Genomic DNA, 15,912 nt, shown 5'->3' with positions numbered 1-15,912 from the left:
ACAAGGATGATGATGTTTTATGATGATAACACCGAAGTCGATTATAAACCAACTATTCTGAGATCATTGAAATCATTAAATCAATCCTGTCAATATCCCCGTTTGGATTATGCTTATTTATACAGCTGTTTGAAGAGAAATAGAAACCAGAAGGCATGAATTATTCTGATGGTACCAAAGATCCAGGGTCAAACATTAAGGAGTTGTGAGATAATGGATTGTCTGGAAGCACCTGTTAAAAGAAGGCTAGAAATGGACAGAGGATTTAAGAACCAGGAGAGGCCCCATAGCATGAAATCAGTCAGGAGGGGAAGGTGAGGGATCAAGGATTCCAGATTCCACTTCAGATGCCAAAGCGTTGTTGTCTGTTGTAGTGTATGGCAACTAAGGGTGTGGTTTAAGTCAACTGAGCTGACTTGAAGTTCTTTTGTCTTTTTCAAAGAACGTGTATCTTTTCTTTTTTTTTTTTTCAAGTTTTTATTTAAATTCCAGTTAGTTTATGATGTGGGAAACAAAGGCAAAAGAAAGACTAAATTTCCTTACTACCTATGGCCCATTGACAAGTCCTCCAAACAGGCCAAGTGACATTCTTCTAGGAACTCAGCTGCCTTCCTGTTAATACTTTGCTAAGGGCAAAAGGCAATCTTAGCCCAACCCCCAGCATCCTGTAAGTCTATTTTAACAGATAAAATTCCTTTGGAAAATTCCCTTATCTCCACCCCCCAAGATGTATGTCCTCCCTCATTCCCAAATACATCTGAAGGGTCTCGTGACTGAGTTTCTACTGACCTAAATGACCTTTTACTAACAAGAGCTAGACCCCTCAACATCCTGGAAACCTTGTTTCCAATAGCTGGGAGGTTTGTGGTATCCCTAACCCCTTCCTTCCTCTAAAGTATATAATTGTCACTCCTCATGACCCCAGTGCAGCTCTTTCTGTCCACAGGTCCTGTCCCTGTGCTTTAATAAAACCACGTTTTTGCACAGAAGACATCTCAAGAATTCTCTCTTGGCTCTAGGCTCTGGACCGCAACATCTTTCTTACATGAGTTAACATACAGCATAAGATTCGTTTCTGTAAATTCCGTAGAATTTAATGATTCACCACTTACATATAATACCCAGTGCTCATCACTACAAGTGCCCTCTGAAACCCTCATCCCTTTAACTGATCCTCCTGGCCACCTCCCCTCCAGTCTCCTTCAGTTTGTTCTCTATAGTTAAAAGTCTACTTTACAGTTCACAGCTTTCTCTTTTTTTTAATGTGTTCATATGTTTTGTTTCTGAAATTCCACACGAGTGAATGAAATCATAGGGTATTTTTCTTTCTCTGACTTATTTTGCTTAACATAATACTCTCTAGTTCCATGAACTGACTGACTATAGGTTCTAAGTAAAAGTTGAGAAACTCTATTTCAAAGAGTCACAAGAGAGTAGATTTTTCCTCCCAATTGAAATAGATGTTTGCAGCTGGCACTGGGTAACCCTCCTCCTTCCAATACCCTGTAGGCTGCTGTCCTGTCAGGGTCACCCGTGATGGGGACACTGCTATGGGCCACATCTGCATAGGAGAACTCTGTGCTCCTAGCATCCACTTGAACCTTCTCAGTCTCGGGAAGGACACAGAGAGACAGTTGACTCGATGCTGCCCTACTGTCCTACTGTTCCACCTCCTGAGGATAAGTCACTAAACCAGTGGACACCTTCCCATTTCTATTCTCCTTCCAGGTTCCCACACTGCTGCTGATCTTTAACACTTTCATGTTTCCAGATGGGCAGCTGTGGGTCTTTTGAGCAAATGAGTATCCTATGCCCTTGTTAATCAAAACCTAGTGACACAGGAAATGTTCAGGTTCAGAGCCAAAAGCCAAAAAAGAATTCTTGAGACAACTTTGGTGCAAAAAAAAAAAAAATGGTTTTATAAAAACATGGAGACAGGACCTTTGGTCAGAAAGAGCTGCACTGGGGTTGTGAGGAATGGCTGACTATGTACCTTGGTTGGGGGAGGTAAAGATGAAGGGAAGTTTCCAAAAGGGTGTTCATATGCCAAGGAAGACTCATAGAATCCTGAAAGCCTAGGATTGTCAACCTAAGGTTGTTTTCCCCTCTAGCAAGACAACAACATTAAGGCATTTGGGAGGTTCCTGGAGGGAGTGTTTGTCAATGGGCTGGAGGTTATAGGAAATTTAATTTTATCTACATTTCCTTTTTGCCTTTGTTCCCCACATCAATAGGTACGCCCAAACACTGGCATAGATGAGCATCTGTGATCGTTTTAGTATAGACGTGTGCACTGAGCTCCTTGTATTTAGCATGTTTCTGTGCGGGACTAGACATCTGGGGGCCTTGAACTCCACATCACAGAAATCAGCTGACAGGGAGGGTGGAGGGAGGGCAAGGGCGCACTCTGGCTCCTGAAGCTGCCAAACCTTGGCTGCTTGTGGCTGGTACTGCAGGGTGATCTCTCGCAGCCCATCAGTGGGCACCCAATCACCAAGCCCTTCCATCGCCAGCTCACCTGGCAGGTTGACCAGAAGCACTGGGGAAAGGAAAGTTGGCAGGGATGCTCACCCCTGTCACCCCTGTCTTCCCTGTCTCTGACCCTGCTTCTCAGCTCTCCAACACTTTCCAGTATTTAATAATCAATAACACTGGGATTGAATCCAACCTGCGGCTATAGGGATTTTCAGGACAAGACTTACTCTTTGTCGTAGAGCAAGGAAACAGGTTAATGACAGCATTAGAATCTCTGGATTTCAACAAGTAGTTTTTGTTTTGTTTTGTTTTGTTTTGTTTTGTTTTTGTTTTTGTTTTTTATGTAGCTCAAAGGACATCCTCAGGAAGAGATCTGATTTCTGCATAGATCCCAAGCCTGGCCTTCAATCTTGGTCGCCACCCTTGTCGCACTTGGCCACCAGGAGGCGGTCTTCCGGGAGAGGAGCTTCACTAGGCCCCCCTTCAACCTGATCCTGCTTTCTGTTTCCTTTCAGCCACAGCTGCTGTTCCATCATATTGGATGGACATCTGAGCAAAGCCTCTCTAGCAGGTGGTTCTGCAAAACCTAGGGATTTCATTGCATTTTTGTCTTCTACTTGCTTTCTTGTGCTGTTCCTAGGAAAACCTTTAAGCTGAGGCCACAATAGAACAGAAAGCTGTTGTGTGAACAGGCTGAGAGGTCACGAGTGTAAATGCCAAGGGAGATCTGGGGACTTCTGCTTTGGAGAGGAAGGTAACTGTTAGGACAGGGGAATGTGTTCTGGAATGCGGTGGGAATGGCAGGGTGGGTGCCAGAAGGTTAAGCAAATAGCATGTTCTTCTGCACTTCCACCTAGATATTTATTCTCGACCCTCAGATGTTCCTAGAAGCCACCGTCTCATCACTGGTGATAAATAAAAACCTTTCTTGGAAATGGGGAATGAATTGGTTGGGTTTCTCTAGAATCCATGACAGAATTCTGATTTTAGAGGTTGCCTCCTTTGGAAGTTAGTTTCTGAAGGGTAAGACACACAAGTCCCAAGAATTTTGTAGAAAGAGACAAACAATATTCTCATATATAGCTGTCAGAAGAAAAATAAGAGAATACATACCGTATTTTAAGTGGGTTTGATGTAGCAAAGATGTTGGGATTCAAAGCCGATGGCCAAAAGAGAACTCTTGAGATGTCTTTGGTGCAAAAAACTGGTTTTATTAAAACAAGGGGACAGGACCCATGAGCAGAGAGAGCTGTACTCGGGTCATGAGGAGTGGCTGATTATATACTTTCAAGTTGGGAGGAGATTAGGGATAGCATAAGTCTCTAAGGAATATTGGAAGCAAGGCTTCCAGGACCTTGAGGGGGCTAGATGTTGTTGGGAAAAGATCATTTATTACTGTCTATAAACCCTTAGTCATGAAACCCTTCATATGTTTATTGGTGGGTCATATGGTTAGGGGGATGATTTCCAAAGTGTATCTTGGGTGCTGGAGATAAAGGAAGTTTCCAAAGGAATTTTTATCTCTTAAAAGAGACTTACAGGATGCTGGGGGTTGGGCTAAGATTGCCTTTTGCCCTTAGCAAAGTTTTATCATGGAGTCAGCTGAGTTCCTAGAGGAATGTCGCTCTACATGTCTGGAGTGTCAATGGGCTATAGGTAGTAAGGAAATGTAACTTTCCTTCTCCTTTGTTTCCCAAGTCAGTTACTCTAGGGAACATGTGATTCTAGTTGCCTTTAAAGTGCATGAGTTGGGTTAATAGTCATGATATTCTGTTATAATTAAATCTGGTTTTACTCCTGAAATAGACACAACTTGCTCTTACTCCATGGATTTCCATGATTCGTATTTTCTGCTGATGGTAACCAATTTTCTCTCTGCCTTAAATATTAAGAGACTTCTTGACCCAGCTTCGACTCAAAGTGTGAAGAAAGCCTGTCAGTCTTTCTGTCCATGATAATTTTGTTATTTTGGAATTCATGGAAGTTTGTGTTACCCATAAAATTAGAGAAAACTCCTGGCAAGTAACATAAAAGAATTCTCATCATAGCAAACTCCCCTAGAAAAAGAAATGCAGTATATAGCTGCTGTAGTAAACCAGTGTCACAATGATGAAAATTAAGTAGCTTAATTAATAAAACCAAAATTCCAGGAAACATTATTTTATCAGTAGCAATAGACAATTTGATGAAGGATTGAATGAGTTATCTATTCCTAACCTATACAAGGTAATAATAAACAATACAGGATAAACCACTATCAGTAATTAAGTTATGATTCACAATAAATGCAATATTTAACACATTAACATGATTTCCCAGAACATCAATTCCATAAAATCACTCAGGAAAAAAAATATGGCATAAAAGGATAAACTATGCACAGAAAAACTAACCCACATTGTTCCCAGACTACATGCTATATTCTTCTCCATTCAGACGAACTGACTTCTCTTATTCATGCTCCCACCCACTCCAGGGTGGTCTCTGCTTATGCATTCCACCAAACCGACTCTCAGGATGGTCAGCAAAGGCATCTGTGTTGCTGACATTGCAGGCAGTTTCAATCCACATCTACCAGGAATCCGCTGATGGTCTTCGAAGCACATTTGCTTCCTTAAAGACACTCACCAGCATCCTCTCTTATCCCTGTGCTGTATGGCCAAGAGTCCACCATCTCCTTTGTGGCTCTTCTCTCCCCTCCATTCAATGGTTGAAGAGCCTCAGAATCAAGTTTATGTCTGTTTCTCACATGACACAGTCTCCCTGCGTGACCACCTCTGTTTCTGGCTTTGCCTGCTAGATGTGGACCTCAGTCATGGCGTTTCTTGTCAAATGCCAGCTCACCTCCCCCTGACATTGGACATACATGCCTCCATGTCTGCCAGTGACCTGTCAAGGGGTCCACAGATTTTCTGTGTGCACTTCCTGTGTACTTCTACCTCTCTGTTCAGGCAGCAAGTGAGAGAGGTCACTTCCTTTCTTTCTTCATTAGAACACTAGGTAGGAGGATTGCTTTTAGATTCCCATCCCTATAGCAACCATATTTATATATCCCTACAACCAAAGACGTAGATATCAGGATCTGTATTTATTATGTCCTATAGCCTAAGGGCAACGTGCAAGTTGTCCTAGAGAAAGTCAGTTGTTATTTCCAACGTTAATGCAGTATGATGGCAAATGCATTCTGCTGTCCACTTTCCAACAGAGTTACACAATCAAACCTGGTGTGCCTCTTTGAAAACCCTTTTGTACTTAAAGTTCCATAAAGAAAAACATGATATACTGATTACATATTATAAATATATTTTATTATATTCTGCTATGTAAAGGTGCACATAATATTATATGAAAAACCTGAATCTTATCAATATTTACATAAACAAATACTTAAAGAGATAAATAGACACAAGTAAGGTCATCTGTAAGCGACTACTGCTTGTAGAGTTGACATGATCTGAAAACTCTTGACAAATTGACTATGTTCATGTCTTCGGGACAGCAGATATGAGAGTCTCAGACACGGCAGAACTCTGGAATGTGTGATGTTATTAGTCAGAGGGAATCATTGCCATATTGAAAGGGGTGTCACTGCTTTTTCCTTAATCTTTCTTGCAAGGCTGTTGATGCATACAAGGGTTTCATGATCTCTGCTCGGACCATCTCCCAGGCACAAGGGCTGTATTGCTTCTCTTGCAGATAGAGGGAGATTCTCTGGAAGTAGTTCCTCACGATGGAGTCCCCATTCACGAGGGGCGTCTCTCCCACCCCCGCCTCCTGCAGGGGACAGGCTTCCAGGAGGCCCAGCTGCTCAGAAAGTCCCGAGCACAATTCCCGCAGGAGGGTCGTATTCCAGGGAGCAGGTGAGGCCTCTGTGCAGAAGAGGTGGAAGGTCTTCTGGCTCGTCACATGGACGACAGAGAGGGCTTGAGCCTTCTGCAGCTGCTTGCCGTCAAACACCTCCTGGGGGAAGCCAAAGTCATTTGTGTACTTGTCACAGGAGCTAGCAGACAGTCTCCTCATTTGTCGCAGGAGCATCAAGGCCCTCCAGTGCAGCAGGCTATGGTCCTGAGGCAGGTCACATCCCAGAGAGCCGAGGGAGTGGCAGCTGAGCACCACCAGGGCCACCAAGAAGGAATAGGGCAGGGCCATTAGGGATCCTGCAGGTGCTGTTGGCCTGGCTGGGGTGGGCACGTCTGGGAACTACGGCTCTAGCTTCTCTGAACATCTTCTCTTGTGCGTGAGGCTTAAGTAGGGGACATAGGCATTTTCAATTTCTGAATATTTTCCTTACTTTCTACTTCTCTTTTTGCTTTCCTTTTCGCACTTTCTACTTGGGTTTAGAACATGGTTTCTCAACCATTTCTTTTTCATATTGTTCCCTTCCTTTAGAGTCTTTTGAATACTTATGTAATTGAATCTTCCATGAAAATATAGTCACAGGGATCTACAGTCTATAGAGTATGTGTACATGCATACAGTGTATACATATACATATATAGTTGTATTTCCACAAATTCCATGTCCATGCTTCTTGTGTGACACCCAAGAAAACCCAATAACACATAATAAATACTGAGCACTAAGCTTTTGTTAAACTCCAAGGTTGTGCTTTGACATACCACACAGGTTGGAATATTGAAGCCTTGTTCTCAACCCTAAGAACTACTTGTTACATTGTTGGAAGCAATTGGAACAAGTGTTCGTTTTGGTGGGGGAAATCTGGTAATGGGAGAGACTGTGCAGTTAAAGAAGCAGGGAGGATGGAGAAAAACTCAGGACCTTCTCCTTGCTTTAGCTATGAACATAACTGTTCTTTTTTAAAAAAATTATATTTTTGTAAAAGTTCATAAAAGCCATGGAAATTGGCTTGTAACACTAGCAGAGTCAGTTCATTCTACAGAAGAGTTCTTTTTTGCTCTGGAGGAAAATCTCCCACCAGGGGACAGACTTCTACATACAACACAAACCCGTGTGCACACCTGGTCACTGTCTAGCCCACATTGCCCCCTCGCTGGCAGCCTCCCCTTTAAAGACTGTGATGGGCCACAGAACAGCAGCCTCCTGCTCCTATCTCCTCTCTGCTCCTGCCACTGTGACATCACTGCAGCAGGGACATTCCCACAGGTCCAATAAAAGTCATCAGGAGAAAAGAAGAGAACAAGGCTTCTCCTAGGAGAGTTTAAAAAAAAAAAAAAACTAATTTCAAACAACTTTTGTTCTTCTTTGTGGCTTTGTAATTGGAAGTAAAAGGGCCAGACAGAAACCACAAGGGAAAAGGAAGCAGCTGTGTGAATGGGCAGGAGAGGCTCCTGAGGAGGGAGGGAGGAGGGGGAGCTCACAGGAGGTTTCTACACTGGGGGAGAGGGAAACACTGTGATTGGAGAGTGAAAGGATGGGATCTGGGGAAGCAGGGTGGAAGGGGAGATGGGCTGTACCAGAACATACAGAGTATGCGGACATAGGTACAGTGTATATGTATACGTATTACATTATTTTGTAACCAATTACATTCAATTGATGGGCCAACTGTTCCCAATGGGTATTTTATTGTTTTTATATTTATTTTTATTTTTTTATATTTTATTTTATTTTTTATATTTTATATTTATATTTTTATTTTTATAAATATATTTATATATTTCTATTATATTTTATATTTTTATTTTATTTTAATTTTTACATTTATTTTATTTATTTATTTTTATATTTATTTTTAGAAGATTTTATTTATTTTTCCATCAGAGAGAGAGAGAGAGGAGAGAGAGATAACAAACAGGAGAAGTGGCAGGCAGAGGGAGAAACAGACTCCCTGATGAGCAAGGAACCAGACGTGGGACTCAATCCCAGAACCTTGGGATCACGACCTGAGCTGAAGGCAGACACTTAACCAACTGAGGCACCCAGGCATACTACCAATAAGGTATTTTAGAGAATCAGCAGTGTGCAGTCAGTTACAGAGGAAAGGCTAAGAGAAGATCATTTTTCTCTTAGAAAGTGATATATAAAGTGATATATAAAACATAAGAAAATAGTCCCCATCTGTTAAACTCTCACTCAATGGAAGATACTAGATGCTTTGAAATGTGCTACTTCATTATCACAACAGCTCTAGGAATATTTCCACCCCACTTTACATCTGGGGAAACTGAGCTGCTGAGTGTTCAAGTGAGGTTTTCGCGATCAAACAACGAGGTGGGAGGTGGAAGCAGAATCCAGATGCAAGGCACAGTCCTGTAGCCCATGTGATAAATTCCTGCCTGAGGTTCCTCTTGGGAAATTCTGAAAGTTCTCTTCTTCCACACTTCCTGGAGATCATCCTTCCCTCGTCCCACCTGCACTGGCTGCCCCAACTCTGTGCCCCTGACAGGCTCCCCTTCTCCTTCTCAGCCTTAAAAGTTAAAGGTTCTCTGAAGCTTTAGGGCATCTTCTCATTCCACACTCACATCAGACAGAAAGACTTTCAGTACCGTGCCTCGATTTCCTAATATGCAAGAGACTTTGCAATTTCATGTCTCCAGGACGTGCATTGTTGGAGAGTCCAGACTCACCCTTGCATCTCCAGTGGGAAGTCTGCTGTCCCCTCTTCTTGACTTCCCTCCATCAGGCTCCTGGTCACAGAGTCCCTTGGCATCTACCGTCTGAAGAGGTAGACTCAGACTACTCTAGAGTGATTCCTTTCCCCCTCCCTCTGCTGGCAAAGCCAGCAGATTTCCCTCTGCTCTTCACAGGGGAGCCTAGCGGAGAATCCAAAGGTCCAACTCACAAACCTGTGGGTTCTACCAACTAGGGAGGACTGGACGTTGTAACCGTCCAGTGGAAGCACACAGAGCCTCGAGCCCAGGCTTACGTAATAGTTTGAGTTCCTACCAATGCCTGCTCCTGGCGAGTGTGACTGTCTGAGCGCTCCTTTTTCTCCTGGTACCAGCGCTCAGACTGGCCCTGGGACCTCAGCTGTGAGTGGATCTAAGAAGAGTTGTTGTTTTCCATCTTCTTGCATTTGGGGGTTGTTGGTTTTGTTCTTGTTGCTGCAGCTGTGAGGTCAGGAAAAATGTTCCAACTGGTTCAGTGTTGATCCAGAAACCAGAGGATCCTGCAATACGTGAACACATGAACAACTTCAGGCTAGCTCTGTCCTGCAGAGGGAGGCCCTTAGAGATAGTCCAACCACAAGGCTCAGTAAATTATCTCAACACATTGTATGGCTAAAACAGAAAGAAAAGTCCTTAGAAAGATGGAACTTATGGGTATGCGACTTAGTGTTGTAGGTCAAGAGTATCATTTCCAGGTCCCTTTCCTGTTTTCTTCCTTTTTATCATTTCCTTTTCCTTATGTCTTCATTTGAATAGGAAGAGATGCGTTGCCTGATTTTGACTCAGACTCCTTCCCAGGCAGTCACTCTGTTTCTTCTCTCTCAGATGGAGATGGATTTGCTGGAAGCACGTCTTCAATGCCAGGCCAGGGATCTCAAACCCAGAGGAGACTCTGCCAATCCTGTCGCAGGTACCATACAGGTGTCCAGGGTTCTGGCTGCCCCTGGGGCCCTGGCCGGAGTTTGCCCAGCAAGGTCGGGTTCAGGTAGCAAACGGCAGCATCCTGTGAAGAAGAGGGTGAAGGCCAGCTGGAGCATCTCGTGGGGGACATAGGTGGCCCGCGCCTCCTGGAACTGGCGGCCACGCACCATGTCCCAGAGGAGCTGTCCCTGGGTCAGGGAAGGGACAGATGCTCCTTCTTGTGTCAGAAGCAGCAGGTCCCCCTGTGAAGCTGCCCGGGGCCAGGAGGCAGCTCACAGCCCAGAGCTGAGAGGCTGCCAGGGGGAACCAGCAGGATCCCCGCAGAGGGGCTGGGTGCTGCACCTGAGGGCTTCTGGTGGTCTGGCGGACCAGTGGGAGGCGCCCTGGACCCCAGTTCATCTTCAGTTCTTTCTATTCATGAGTCTTCAATAGAACAAGGTAGTTTTCATTTGCAGAATGTTCCCGTACTCTTTTCATGCCTTTTCATTTTTGTTTGCTTTTCTTTATATATGCTTTACATGGATTAGAAGACATCACCCATTTCAATTATTTTTTCATTTTTTCATCAAATTTAAATTTGTCCAAAGAAGGTAAATCTCTCAAAACTATTTTGTTTCTATAGTCACTAACTTCTCTTCTGTTCCTCACCCTTCCTCCTCTTCCAGTATGGTTTCTGGTGAGTAATTCAGTCAATCCAGCTCAAACCCGGGGACACAAACCCTCTACTTCCAGGCTTTGTGGACCCTCTCCATGCACCCTTTGCAATGATGCAATTCCTTGAAGCTTTTCTCGGCTTTGAAATAGACTCTTAACCAATATACACTCTTACCCTACTGCCTTAGGGCCATTCCACCTTTGTTTGCAGTGTGGCTCTTTTCTACCCTGACCAGTGGTGGTTTGAGGTATCACTTTTAAATCCTTTTCTCATTTTACACTCTCTTCCCAGGCGACCATTTCCCTTGCTGGGATTTAAGTGAATGGAATGGCTTGTAAATGGCAGATTCAAAGATTCATTTTGTAAAGGATATTGGCACATGGATGGCTACCAGTGTGATGTGGAAGGTAACTAGTGCTTTTGATTCTATTTCCTGACCTGTCTGCTTCCTTTTCTACTTTCAGAATTCCCGTATTCTTTTCTTCTCCTTCTACCCTTTAGTATAACTGATATTAATTCATTATGATTATTGCTTGGAGCTCGTTTTTTCTACAAAACTAAACGATACAGACAGGGGGTTGGATTTGTTACATCTGCCTTTACCCTGAGGACAATATACAAACTGACTTCTAGGAAGTCTATGGTATTATTTCTAATGTGAATCACGAAATACTGAGTGAGTTGTACCATCTGTTCTTTCATCATGTTGTAATCACACTTGTTTCCTCTTTCTTTTTTTATGATTTTCTTTGTTTATATGAGAGGGGGAGAGAGTGCACCCAAGTGAGAGCACAAGAGAAGGGGGAGGGAGAAGCAGACTCTGAACTGAGCCAGGAGCCTGAGCAGATCTAATCGGAGGCTGCTAGGATCATGACCTGAGCAGAAGGCAGCCACTTAACCAATTGAACCACCCAGGTTCCCCTTCTCTTTCAATAAGAAACAAGTACAAATAAAAGAATTTTTCTACAGAAACATTTAATGAACAAAAATTTAATAAATGTATAGCATGTGTATTTGTATTGTCACAAAGTGAAAATGTGCCTGTATTATACAGAGAAAAATAATTTGAATCTTATAAATAGTGAAATAAATAGTTAAATAGGCAGATCAGCATGGTCATCTGAAAGCCACAAGTGCTTGTACCGTTGACTTGATGTTGCTTAGTACTCCTGAGAACATGCGGCAAATTGATTCCATTCATGCCATGATAACAGCAGAAATGAGAGTCTTTGACACTCCAGACAGCAGAACTCTGGAATGTGTGATGTTATTAGTCAGAGGGAATCATTTCCCTGTTGAAAGGGGTGTCACTGCTTTTTCCTTAATCTTTCTTGCAAGGCTATTGATGCATACAAGGGTTTCATGATCTCTGCTCGGACCATCTCCCAGGCACAAGGGCTGTATTGCTTCTCTTGCAGATAGAGGGAGATTCTCTGGAAGTAGTTCCTCACGATGGAGTCCCCATTCACGAGGGGCGTCTCTCCCACCCCCGCCTCCTGCAGGGGACAGGCTTCCAGGCGGCCCAGCTGCTCAGAAAGTCCCGAGCACAATTCCTGCAGGAGGGTCGTGTTCCAGGGAGCAGGTGAGGCCTCTGTGCAGAAGAGGTGGAAGGTCTTCTGGCTCGTCACATGGACGACAGAGAGGGCTTGAGCCTTCTGCAGCTGCTTGCCGTCAAACACCTCCTGGGGGAAGCCAAAGTCATTTGTGTACTTGTCACAGGAGCTAGCAGACAGTCTCCTCATTTGTCGCAGGAGCATCAGGGCCCTCCAGTGCAGCAGGCCATGGTCCTGAGGCAGGTCACATCCCAGAGAGCCAAGGGAGTAGCAGCTGAGCACCACCAGGGCCACCAAGAAGGAATAGGGCAGGGCCATCGGGGATCCTACAGATGCTGTTGGCCTGGATGGGGTGGGCACGTCTGGGACCCGTGGCTCTAGCTTCTCTGAACATCTTCTCTTGTGCATGTGGCTTAAGTAGGGGACATAGGAGTTTTCAATTTCTGAACATTTCCCTTACTTTCTACTTCTCTTTTTGCTTTCCTTTCTTCACCTTCTACTGGTTCAGAGCACTGTTTCCCAACTCTATGTACATATTTTTCATGATTTCCCTTGCCTCCAGAGTCTCCTCTGATGTTTTTTAATTGAATCTTCCAGAGAAATTAATAACATGGATACAGTATTTATATAGTTATGTACTGTACTTATATCTGAGCTTTGTACATACAAAAGAAAGTATCAAGTTACTCTTTTTATTCTTAACTCAATGCAGGGTTAAGAATGACTAACGATTTTAAGCTTAAAGTCAAATTTTAAAGTATTGATGTTTAACAGTATAAATAAATTTGATGAGTGACTTACAATATATTTACTTATATAATTTGTAATTTATATAGCACACATGCAAGTTAACAATTTCTACAAAGAAATAATAATTAATTCATATATTTAAATATTTAAAACCATTCCAAGTTCCTAATGGCATTTGAAAACTTAAATTATTTAGTTTACACATTTTTAGTGTACTGAATTTGAATGTTACCTCAGCTGAGAAAACAATTTTTAACTTCACATGCTACTAGTTACTTATCAAGGTATTTTCAAAATACATTTTCTGTTTAGCTCTATCTATAATTACTGATGTACTGAATACATTTTGTAGAATTAAGTAATAAAATGTAATCAATTTGTATTTAATTCCAAAAGACCACATCACATCAAGGCTCAGATAGAAAAAAACATCCACAAGACATCCAGTGGCAGCTCATGAGTAAGCAAAGACCACCTGTCCCAGTGTGTCCTTGAGATGCAGAGAAAGTCCTCCAATCACAGCAACATGTTAGCCCTAGGTCTGTTGCACTCTCTGCAGACATTTCATGTATCTTCCACAAATTCCATGTCCATGCTTCTTGTTTGATACTCAAGAAAACCCAATGAGAGGATAAAAATACTAAGGAAGGGGGCGCCTGGGTGGCTCAGTGGGTTAAAGCCTCTGCCTTCGGCTCAGGTCATGATCCCAGGGTCCTGGGATCGAGCCCCGCATCGGGCTCTCTGCTCCGTGGAGAGCCTGCTTTCTCCTCTCTCTCTGCCTGCCTCTCTGCCTACTTGTGATCTCTGTCTGTCAAATAAATAAATAAAATCTTTAAAAAAAAATACTAAGGAAGAAGGTTTTGTTAGACTGCTCCAAGTTTGAGCTTGGAGAGCCACAGACCACTGTGATATTGAAAACTTGTTCACAGCCCTAAGTTACACCCTTGGAAGCATTGTAAGAACTGTTCTGTCTGGTGGGGGAATGTTGATTTCAAGGAACACCATGCAAATACAGAACCAGGGAACCTGTGAAAAGTGTTGATACTCAGTTTTGCTGTGAAACTAACTGCTCTTTAGAAAATATCCCTCTTGTAGAGATGCCTGGGTAGTCAGTTGATGAAGCTTACATCTCCTGGTTTAGGCTCAGGTCATGATCTCCTGGCTCATAGGATCCAGCCCTGCCTGGAGTCCCAAGTGGGGCTCCACACTCAGTAGGGAGTCAGCCTGAAAATTCCTTTCCTCTGTCCCTCTCCTCTATACCACATGCTTTCTCTGTTTTTCTAAAATAACTCAATTTTGGGCACCTGGGTGTCTCAGCCGATTACACGGTCTGCCTTTGGCTTGGGTCATGCTCCCAGGGTCCTGGGATAGAGTTCCACATCCAGCTCCCTGCTCGATGGAGAGTCTGCTTCTCCCTCTCCCTCTACCCGTCCTCCAGGCTCTTGCTGTCTCTCTCTCAGTCTCTATCACTCTCTCCCTCTCAAATAAATAAATAAATAAAATCTTTTTTTTTAAAAAACTTGTTTAAGAAAATAAAATAATTAAATCTTTTTTTTTAACTATGTTTTTTCCAAAAATATATAAAAGCTAGTGAAAGTGGCTTATTACACTAACAGAGTCAGTTCTTTCCTTGTTAGAGCATTTTTGCTTATTTTTCACCTCTGGAGAAAAATCACCTTCCAGGGATAGCCATATGCAGAGAACACAAGCCAGGTCTCCAGACTTGGTCACTGTCTTAGTCCATCTTGGGTAGGAGGTAACACTCTTCCTTTGCAAATAATTTGACAGGCCACAGAATAAAATGATCCTGCCTTCTATTTTGATTTAACTATAGCCACTGTTATATCACTGTAACAGGGACATTCCCTCATATCCAGAAATAGTCACCAGGAGAAAAAGAAGAGAACACTCTTCTAGAAGAGTTTTCAAAAAGTCTAGAACTTTCACACAAGTCTTGGTTTTAGTTGGTGGCTTTGTACTTGGAAGTAAAAGTATCAGACAGAAACCACAAGAGAATCTATTTATTTTAAGATTTTGTTTATTTATTTGACAGAGTGAGAGAGAAAGAGAACACCAAAAGGGAGAGAGGCAGAGGAAGAAACAGTCTCCATGCTGAGAAGGAGCCAGACCCCAGGCTCAATCCCAGAACCCTGGGGTAATGACCTGAGCCAAAGGCAGGTGCTTAAACAACTGAGCCACCCAGGTGCCCCAAGAGAATCAATTTTAAATTCTTTTCTATTCCATACTCTCTTCCCTTGTGACCACTTCCAATCCTGGGTTTTAATTTGATAGACTTTCTTGCAAATGGCAGACTCAAATATGGTTTCTAAAGATTATTTGCATCGGATGTCTACCAGTCAACTGTGGGAGATATCTACTGCTTTTGTTTTTATTCCTGAATTCCTTTATTTATTTATGTCTGCTTCCAGAGTCCACTGAGAGATTCCATTTCCTCCTTTTTGTCCTTATCCCATTTAAAATAACTGATATTAGTTAAATGAGATTATTGCTTGGAAGTTGGTTTTTCTACGAAACTCAACAATACAGGCAAAGGATTGGATTTGTTATGTCTCCCTCTGCCCTGACCACAATATGTACACTGGCTTGGAGAAAGTCTATTTTTTACTTAAAATGTGAACAATGTAATAGCGAGTGAGTTGTACAATCCATTTTTCATCAGATGATAATCAAAATTGATTCCTCTTTCACTAAGAAACAGATATAATACTCATTCTACATAAAATGTAATGAAAAACTAAAAAATGAAATATAGCAATTTTTTCTGCTAATCACAAAGTGTTTTAGAGGGCTCAGCAAACTTTCTCTTATCACTTTCTCCTGTACTTGTGGATTGTGAAAGGAGGAAAAGGGCCTCTCCATTCCCGCTCTTACAACCTCCCAGGCACAGCGGCTGTGTTTTCCTTCAGATAGAGGTGGATGCTTTGGAAGTCCTTCTGGACCACAATCC

General features: G+C 42.7%; 2 protein-coding genes across 2 annotated transcripts; both read right to left on the bottom strand.

The window, feature by feature from the left end:
• Nucleotides 1-6,060: 6,060 nt before the first annotated feature.
• On the bottom strand, nt 6,061-6,738 carry LOC308353353 (interferon alpha-1/2-like; the record flags this gene model as incomplete). Its single annotated transcript, XM_080820197.1, has 1 exon — nt 6,061-6,738. Exon 1 carries the CDS (start codon nt 6,622-6,624, stop codon nt 6,061-6,063), a length of 564 nt encoding a protein of 187 aa, XP_080676323.1. The 5' UTR covers nt 6,625-6,738.
• Nucleotides 6,739-11,948: 5,210 nt separating this feature from the next.
• On the bottom strand, nt 11,949-12,584 carry LOC308353352 (interferon alpha-1/2-like; the record flags this gene model as incomplete). The annotated part of the gene is made up of 1 exon (XM_080820196.1): nt 11,949-12,584. The coding sequence occupies exon 1, from the start codon at nt 12,510-12,512 to the stop codon at nt 11,949-11,951; it is 564 nt and encodes a 187-aa protein (XP_080676322.1). The 5' UTR covers nt 12,513-12,584.
• Nucleotides 12,585-15,912: the final 3,328 nt, after the last annotated feature.

This window comes from Martes martes, assembly GCF_963455335.1.
Source record: "Martes martes genome assembly, chromosome: 12".
Lineage (NCBI taxonomy): Eukaryota > Metazoa > Chordata > Mammalia > Carnivora > Mustelidae > Martes > Martes martes.
This window is presented reverse-complemented; position numbering and strand designations above follow the sequence as displayed.